Source organism: Sceloporus occidentalis, unplaced genomic scaffold (assembly GCF_023333645.1).
Source record: "Sceloporus occidentalis isolate IW3139 unplaced genomic scaffold, rSceOcc1.0.p SCAF_11, whole genome shotgun sequence".
Lineage (NCBI taxonomy): Eukaryota > Metazoa > Chordata > Lepidosauria > Squamata > Phrynosomatidae > Sceloporus > Sceloporus occidentalis.
The window spans coordinates 482,455-492,793 of NW_028316991.1; the positions used below are offsets into that span (position 1 = coordinate 482,455).

Below are 10,339 nucleotides of genomic sequence, written 5' to 3' on the forward strand. Positions count from 1 at the left end.
TAAAATGGGCTGCTCAGGCTTAAATGCCCGGGCCTATTTTTTGTCCCAGTCCGGGCCTGACCTCATTACACAATATGTAGTCTTCTGTAAACAGGCATTATAACAAACAGATCTGATATGTTACGCACTAAAAACGGCACCATTAGGACACTATTCTACACACTACCAGAGTCATCACCAGAGAATGTTTCATGGTTTTATTTTTAATGGACTTGATTTATTACCAAAGATAGATCTATCACAAATAATTTAATTACAATCATCACATAGATTGCAATGGTAAGAAATCAAATAAAACAAACGGTGGTAATTTTTATCTTGGTTAGTAAATCCAATAAATCTTTGTTTTTATCTATTTTTCACTGAGATATATGGGAGAAATACCATCCAATCACTTCTGATATGTTTATCTCCAGCATTGAATCTAGTCCAATGAAAGCAAATACTTAGCTATGGATTCTCTGAGATTGTCCAGTCCTTGGAATACTTTAGTTGATAATGTTGATCTACCTATTACAGTCATTTATCACACTGAAATGCGTGATCATTAATCAAGTTGCTTACAGTGACATATTGTTAATTGATTTCTCATCTATTTGGAGGCCACAAAAATAAGCCAAAGCAGTGGATTTCAGCATATGTATTCAGTTTAAAAATACATATATCAGCTTTCTGTTCTATTCAATGTACTTTATAAAATAGTTAATATTATTTAATCAGTATTAACTAATTTGTCAAACTCTCACTACAAAACAAAGGGAAATGTTTAAAATATAACTATAGCTAGTAAGCTTCTTTGAGCTTGTGACCAGGACCTTGCTTGACTTTAGTTTCAGGAAGTCAAAATGATTATGTTGATGTGCTACTTATTATGAACTGCTTAACCATTGTAAAGTGATGCAGAATATATTTCTTTATAACTCATTAATTCACTGCATTTCAGTAGATACTGTGTTCAGCAGGAGATGAAATCATGAATGTTGAATCACAAAGGTAAAGAATCACAGAATTAATATTGGGTACTAAGAGTAGAACATTATAGACCAAGCCTCTGTGAGTCCCATACATTCTTTTTAACAAGGAGACTGAGCAATGTAAAACAATTTAAAAAAAATAGTTATGTCTTGATGCAATCATCAAAATTAGTGGTATCTAGATGATTGTATATCTGGCAGATCCTTGCCCTCTTATAGCAGAGACATTGTGAAAAGCGTTTTTAGCATCAAAAACGTTCACAGACTAATTATCCCATGTAAGCAGGTATTGCTTATTTTTAAACCATTCAATTAAATATATTTTAACTTTATTTTCCTCTGTGCCACCCGCTCTTGGTTTGCATATGAATGGGAGTGCCTTTGATTGAAACCCCCTGCAGAACAATCAAAGAGAATACATATACCAAGGAGAAACAGAGTGCTTAACCACATAGGAGCAGTGGGTTACTCCTGTCTAAGGCAAGAGTCTGTCTAACCTAACCTAATATTACACCTTTATCTTATATTAATATTATAACAATATTACACTGTTTCTTTTTTTTTTTGTTCTCTATATGCTTGTGTTTCTTGAGGATAGCAAGAAACATAAGCATAACATTTGTATGGAAGAGTCTGATAACATCTTTATTGATTCAACTTAAGGAAAATATCTCCTCATTGTATGCGCAAACACCCAAACACCATGGTTATTGTGTTTATCTATTGATAAGTTCTTTATCACCAAGTTCTCAAACTGACTTGACATTGCACCCACAGAACTTGCCCCTGCACCCAGTGACTTGCTTTTGCACACCCACAGGACTTGTCATGACACCCACAGGACTTGTGACTGCCACGAACCCTTTAGGCATGCCTCTGTGCTCAACAGTGCTTTGACAATACCTCTTATGTTAAAATAATTTGATTTCTCTTGCCTTTTACAGTAATCTGTTGCTGTCTGACTTTGCTGCCTTCTCCTACCCACTGACCTTGGCTTCCCTGTCTATGTTTACTACCCTTCCGTTCTAGGCTCCCTGCTGACCTGGCTGCTGACCTCCAAACCTGCTTCAAATCAGTATTACACTAGCTGAGCACCGTTATAAGGGCTTTAAATGCCCAATTTTACTTTGGGGGATTTCCCACTGGTGACATCATCACTGACATTGTCAGGGATTCCCTTCATGTGGCAGGGATTTGTGAGGTTTTTAGAGATGCAATCAGATCTCCTGCCCCGGAAAATACTAAAGCTGATGCCTCTGGTACATGGCACCCATTCACCTGGTAACTGTGCAAGGTAAGATTGAGAAGGGAGAGCACTTGAGAGAGTATATATATTTGAAGGTGTATGGTGTTGGAGATTGTGTATATGTATGGTGGTAAAATGTGTTTGTGTGCATGTGTGTGTAAGCATATGGTGTTAGGATGTTTCTCACCTATACTGCAGACCTCAAGAAGAAACAAAGTTCTTTCTGATGAGCCTCCTTTTAAAGTCACTTTTGTGAGTGCACTTAACACATTCATTTATTTTTTGTGTTTGAATTTATTACACTATTGTTTTGTACTATTTTTTCCACATATTTATGCGCCCCTCTTCCGACATATCGATTGTTTCTGTATGGTGTTAGCATGCCTTTGTTAGTGTATGGTGTCACTCTACAATGTTAGGGTGTTAATCTAGGATGTGTATGTTAGTGTATGGTTTTAGTATGTCTTTGAGTTGGTGTATGATATTAGAGAGACAGAGATCGTGTTCTTCTGCTATGTTTTACTTTAAATTATAACCAAATACACTCTATGGGGCATTAATACCTACAGTATAACAATTATGGTGTCTGCCAATAGTTATACGAATCTCCTACTCTCTCGGTAAAGTAGAACGTCCTTACATTACCTACTGTGTTTTGCTAAAGCATTAAAAATGTAAATGTTTCTACTGCATCCTCCCTCTCTCACCTTTCCTCCAAGTTATACATATTTAGTCTTTCCTGATGGTTCCTATCTAAAAAACACTTTCCATTTTCATAACTCTCTCCAGAACTCTCTTCAAAATGTTAATATCCTTCTGGAGGTGATGTCTCCACAGCTGTTCATAATACTCCAGGTGAGGCCTGACTCAAGATCTTTAAGGTGTCAGGACCACCTCTGTCTCCTTGCTCATTATCCAACCAAGCATGATGCTTGCTTTTTCTGATCAGATGCACAATGCAACAAATCCCGCTGCAAACTTTCCCAACGTATATCTGACAGTAATACAGCCAGTCACAACAACAAAACATCCTTCATCAAGGATTCTCACTCATGTACATCTCTAAACGTGGTGTACATGATAAAATGTTCAGCATGTTTTAGAACAGTTTTTAATTTGCCATTGATTGCATTTGTCAGTAAAAATACTCTTTTGTAAAAAATTATTAATGCTTCCAATGTAATTATAAATCACATTAAGTACACTAATGCTGGGATTGCAAACATGCTGTGCCAAAAAAATGATTAATAATTGTCCATTTTCATTGCTGGAACTTTGAAACGAATGAAGTGCTAATCAGAATAAATGCCACATAAAATGTACAAAAATACTGATGCAATAATTAATAATTTCCAAAACACTGTGACACACAAATTATTTTTTCCAACAAATGAATCATATGAAGACTAAGAAAATCCATTATTGTAAACAAAATTGATATTTTAAGGCCTGAAGCTTGACCACTGGTAGATATCTTCTGAAATGTTCTGAGCATCTGTATCTGGCATCTTTCCATATTGATGTTAATACTATTTAGCATTAATAAGACGTTTATGTTTTCAGATTGAGTTATATTCAAAGGTCAACTGTAAAAATATGATGGCAAACTATCAATAATTTGGGATTTTTTCTTTAAACCATTACATTTTAAAAACTGGAAAATTATTTTGCATTGAATGGGGAATCCAGAATGTCTGGTACCAATAATAAGTATTATCTTTATTCCTGGAAACCCCTGAGTTTTACCTGGAGTCTCCAGATGAAACCCTGATTCCCTGGAACTCCAGGTCAGTTTGGTCAGACAGGAGAGCAAAGTTTGTCCATGTGATTGTTTGGCAATGTGATTGGTGCCAATTATCTTCTCACACTAAGCATTAGAACTAAATGTAGAGTGACCTCTTATGAGGGATATTCCTATCTTATTTTATTCATTTAAATTCAGTGCTTTTCCTAAGATAGGAATAATATAACCAATGTCTGAGATAGCTATGGCATTGGCCCATACTAGCCAGACAAAAATTAATTTACAGTTTAGCAGTCATAATCACACACAGCTGTAGTCTCAACCTCACAAACCAAAGTATACATTAAGCATATGCTTATTAATATGAAGACAAATCAGTACAGACTAATCATCAATATATTTTTTTTAGAACGGAGAAAGGTATGTGAAATGAGAGAACAAAGAATACTAAAATATGACACAAGGGTGGTCCCTTCCAAACATCTCTTTTATTTCTCAATTTCAATTCCAGGAACACAAATATTTATGCCACTGACTAAGCTAATTTGTAATAAACACCTACTTGTTCTATGCAAAGTGCAGTATTTATAATGAGAACTATCTTTGTGTTAAAATTGTTCTCATTTAAATGCAAACATTCAGGGAAAGCGCAATCTTTTAATAATCTTCACCTTCAACCTCTGACTCATCAGATAGGTCCTATCACAATAAAGCAAAAGTAAAAAAATGACCTTTTCTCACTTTAAAAAAAAAACAAAAACGTTCACTCATCTGCAAAACTTAATGTTTTTTTTGCTTTTTTCTGCACGTTATGGGGCAATAAGTACCAGGAGCGTTTTGCTATTTCAAAAGCAATTTTTCCCCAAAGCTGGTCATTCTGCCCCATGTGCTATTTCAGGTATCTTTGAAGTCGGCCAAATGCAACCATATATTTTAAAAAACTAGACACCCCAAGGTATTTCAAATGCTGGTATTTTAACCCTTTCCATGCACTAGTTCTACCATCAGCCTTTGTCAAACTTTATGGTAGTAAAAAAATGTTGTATTTTTTTCACACATGTTTCACTCCAGGTATAAATTTACTGCACCTGGTATAAGTCATTGCCAAACAACACCCCAATATGTGTTCCGCAACATCTCCTGAGCGCAGTGATAGCTCACATGCATGAGTTTGTTAGGTTGGTTGGGGACTAAAAGGCCCTTTTTGAGGGGTGTGCATTTTTCAAATTGGAATTTTGACATGTCAAAAAGTCTGCCCACATATCCTATTTCAGGTATCTTGGAAGCCGGCCAATACAATTTATCCCATCAAACCAAAAAACTAGACACCCCAAGGTATTTGAAATGCTGGTATTTTAACCCTTTCCATGCACTAATTTTACCACCAGCCTTCGTCAAACTTTATGGGAGTTTTTCACACATGTTGTACTTCAGGTATGAATTTACCACTCCTTGTATATGTCCGTGTCAAACAACACAACAATATGTGTTCAGTAACATCTCCTGAGCGCAGTGATACCCCACATGTTGGGTTATTTGGGAGGTAAAAGGTCACCTTTGTGAGGTGTATTTTTTGCCATTTAGACATCTGGTCCTACTGCCCCCATGTCCCATATGTAGGACATCTTTGAACCCAGCCAATTAAATTTACCCCATCAAATCACACATTTTTTTAAAACTAGGCACCCTATGGGCATTTATAATGCCAATATTTTAAATCTTTCCATGCGGGGATTTTTGTTAAGATATAGAATTGTAGGACTTGCTCATAAAAAAAATTATTTTTGTTTATTTTTTTTGGTGACAGTGGGGAATTTTTACGTTACCACATTTTTTTTTTAAATTAAACATTTAAAAAAAAAATATGTAAATTTGTTTGACATTGGGTTTTTTTTACTAATCACACTGATTAGTGAGCTTCATTGACCTTGCATGGTTGAATGCAGTACCTGCATTTAACCTGCAGGAGGAGCTCGAGAGTTCTCAAGAGGGTCTGTATAGACCCTCTGTGAACTCATTCAGATTTCTATTGTTGACACCATCTTGTGAGTGGCAGCAACGTCATTTACAATGGAATAACTTTACTGCTACTAATTGGCTGCTCCAAGCAAAGCAAGGGTCATCAGACCACGGAGAAGGAGGATAGCTCCAAAGCAGTATTTTATTTTTGTTTTTGTTTTTGAAGAATGCATATTAACATACTTGTTTTCCATATCTTAAAGGTTTACGGACACTATGCTGGCATGACACAGGCTTCCATAGTATCAGTTGGCCAGTTAAGCAAAGTCTCACAGGGGAGCCTGAACGTCCAAGAAAGTGATTTGAATCCTCTACCCACTCAGTTGTTGAACCAGGGCCAAAAATAGGCTTTGCTGCTTCACGGATCCCTGGGTTTCTGGTAAACTAGTGGTGTTTGGCTGAAATTTAGTTAGTGTATGTTTTCTTTACTATTAGCTTTTGCATCTGCAAGTCTTTTACAACATATGCTGCACCCAAGTGCATAGCTCCTATCAGCAGGATTTAGGATTGGTATCACAAATTCAGTTTTGCTTATATTTAGGATGATAAATGAAGCCTAACCTTGCGGGATGCTTCCAGAACTGCCTACTGATGTCGGAGCACGGTCCAGCTGATGTCTGCAGTGATCGGTTGATGTTAAGGGTTATCCCACTGATGTCAATGGGTGTTCCCACTCCCATTTAAATGATATTTTATTTTAAAACAGGTTCTAGTTCACTATAACTTAAATATTTGACTTTACTGATAACTCACAATCATCTGACCTTTAGTGAACAGACTCAAGGAGGTTAATTTATCATAAACATTTAAACCATATGTATTCTATAATTCAAACATTCTCTTGGTCAAACATTCTGAACTTAATGTAACAGTTCCAATTATATGAGGCCCTTTTATTACATTGTATTGTAGGGGTCTCAGTGATTATTGTCAGGGCAAGTAAGTGTTAACACAGAGTATTTTGTTGTTGAAATGGGTAAATGCCTTACAGTTGTATAAATCTAGCCAACAACAAACTCTGAGGACTTCTATGTTATTTGCATGCTCATCTCCTTTGACCAATTTTTGCTATTTTCTATTGCTTTACACAATATTCATTATGTTTTTATACGTACTGATGAAGTGATGATGGTTGTGGCAGTTTAGGAAACTTATTAATAGATGTTTGCTATAATATAGATGAATCATTTATTATGACACCAATAGGAGAACAAAGATTTGCTTATTTCATTGTGAGCTTTTCTTTATTTCTCATTATATCTTTTAGGCTCACTTAGTGCCATGTTGGTTAATTAGCAACAGCTAATTGGATTATAAGGCAACATATAAAGAGCTTATGCATTATATATTTAGTTGCAGAATGCACAAAAACATTTGAGTCCTACAGGGTTTTGATGACTATATGTATTTTGCAACAGCATGCATTGCAGTATGAAGACACTGTAACCAGAATTTAAAATAGATACACTTAAGAAAGAATCTTAATACACGAGTACTAGCTTATTGAAAAATGTTTTACAATTTTCCAAAATGAATGGATATTTTTAGGTAACAAAATGTACATTCGAAATTAGAAAAAAAGCTTTTTATTAGCAAATTTTTTTACTGCATACATGAGATGGGAATAGGAGCATTTTATCGTAATAATGAGCTAATACAGGCAAAACATGAAAACGTGTGAATGTGCAGGAGAGAGGGGGTGGGAGCTGTTCTTCAGCACTGAATTACTACAGAAAGGAATCAGAGGGCACAACAGCTCATCCGTTTTCAGCTTCTCTGAGCTCTCCTCATTGCCTCAGATCACTTCTTCCTAATGCAGAAACAAGGCATCGGTAACCAGAGAAAAATACGCAGAAACAAGACCGAAGACAAGCATTAAGGTATGGAAGATAATATGTCATCTAATAACATGTAGACAATTAAAACCCAAGCAATCCACGGTGTATATAAAAAATTACAATTCTAATGAGCGTCTTTTAATACCCACAATGTATTTTTCTACACTTCAACAGTCATAGGTGTGCAAGCTGTTTGGCAATTAAAGGATTATATTTGTGCAGTTAGGAAATTGTAGTAAAAGAAATGTTGCAATCAATATTAAGGCTAATGAGTTTTAGATAACCAGAATGATTTAACAGTGCAGACGTGCTTAATATCATACATAAAAAAATATAACATTTTTTGGATTGTTTAAGCATGTAACAGGGGTTATTTCTACCATCTGTTTCAAAATAGTGAAAGCCATTCCATGTGAACAGCTCACCAATCTATGTGATACACATTTAAAGCAAATTGTTCATAATTTTCTACTTTTTTTTTTGTTCAGCATATTGAGAATTATTCTAGAAGTAGATCTCTTTTTACAAACATTTAACTAATTGTTTTGTTTTTCCCCTTCGTTAGATGGAAAACATATCGGTGGATTTCTTATCAAATTCATCCTGGAGGTCAGAGTGGTTCAATGGATCAATACCCCAGGTCATTCCGAACTTCTATCTGGCTTTGCCAATCATATATTCCATAATCTGTGCAGTCGGACTGACAGGAAATACTGCTGTCATATATGTCATCCTCAAGGCTCCAAAAATGAAGTCTGTCACCAACATGTTTATTCTGAACTTGGCTATTGCAGATGAACTCTTCACATTGGTTTTGCCAATTAATATTGTTGATTACTTACTGTTGCAATGGCCCTTTGGAGAGTTTATGTGCAAGCTGATCATTTCCATTGATGAGTACAATACTTTTTCTAGCTTATATTTTTTAACTGTAATGAGCATTGATAGATATCTTGTGGTTGTTGCGACTGTAGAATCCAAGAAATTAACCTATCGTACATACAGAGCTGCAAAAATTGTAAGCATATGTGTGTGGATTTTTGTTACCATAATCATAATGCCTTTTATAATCTTTGCCAAGATCCACAAAGAACATGGCCGTTTACAATGTCTCTTTGTATTTCCTAACCCAGAGAGTTTGTGGTGGCAGATGAGTAGAATTTATACTCTGATAATGGGATTTGCTATACCTGTTTCTACTATTTGCATACTCTATAGTATGATGCTTTACAAATTGAGAAGAATGCGTCTGAATACCAATGGAAAAGCTTTAGATAAAGCTAAGAAGAAGGTGACATTCATGGTTGTAATAATTCTTGCCGTGTGTCTGTTCTGTTGGACCCCCTACCATCTCAGCACAGTGGTGGCTCTTACCACTGACATCCCCCAGACTCCATTAGTCATAGGGATTTCGTTATTTATAACTAGTTTAAGTTATGCAAATAGTTGTCTCAATCCATTTTTGTATGCATTCTTAGATGACAATTTTAGGAAAAGCTTTAGAAAATTAGTTGAATGCAGATCATCCACCTAAAGAACAAATGTAACAAACCAATTAGGTCACTGATCACTAAGAAAGTAGGTGTATTTTTTTATAAATAAGAATGTAACCTAATAAGGCTAATGTACCAAGGTTCAGTAAGAATTTAATTTATATGGAATGCTCATGAAAGATTAAGTCATGCTTACTATCTAATGTTTTTTTTTTAATTATATACACACACAATTGCATTGTGGAAAAATAAATACTCTAACTAAGGGGATATGGGGCTTTTCTAATGTAATTTAACAGTCTTACATATAATGCTGAAACATTATAATGAAAAAATATATTTATTTTGAGCAACACTAATATTTATTTATGCTACAAATGCAGTTAGCACTATGTAACCAAATAAAAAACTTTTTGAGTGCCTTGCTTACTTTAATTACTAAAATATTGGTTGCATATTTTAATGTATATTGAAAAATAAGGCTTGAAGCCTATCCGGGATTCATATAATGAACACAGCAAACATTATTACAGATTTTACAATTAGTAAAATTACAACATGAAGAAATGTGTTTCTGCATGAAAAAATAATATTGTCATGTGAATTCAAGAATGGCTACAGACCTTTTAGTTCATTTTCAGATTTATAATATATTTTAATTTATATAATATTATAAAATATTCTAAAAATGATAATATTCTAAAAATAAAACCATTACTTCAGACAAGTTGTATCCTAGTTAATATATAAATAAAACAAAATATTGCCTGTCTTATTTATTTGAACTTCCTAAGTGTTTGTCACCATCTGCTGTACAATGCTGCAACTGCAACATATACACAGTATATGTTGTATATATAAAGTTGTGGGAAAAATAAATTACACCCTCTTTGAAGGGTTATATGGTTTTATATATCAGGACATTATAGTAATCATCTGTTCAATAGCAGGTCTAAAAAATAGGTAAATACACATGACATATTTTACTGTGTCATGATTTATTCAAGAAAAATAAGGCCAAAATG

General features: G+C 34.7%; 1 protein-coding gene across 1 annotated transcript in view; it reads left to right on the forward strand.

Moving 5' to 3' along the window:
• LOC149305398 (neuropeptides B/W receptor type 1-like) overlaps positions 1-9,355 on the forward strand; it is a 106,251-nt gene extending 96,896 nt beyond the window's left edge. The window contains exon 2 of the mRNA XM_089477491.1: positions 8,387-9,355. Coding sequence (XP_089333617.1) covers positions 8,387-9,355 — 969 coding nt within the window. The remainder of the gene's footprint in view (positions 1-8,386) is intronic.
• Positions 9,356-10,339: the final 984 nt, after the last annotated feature.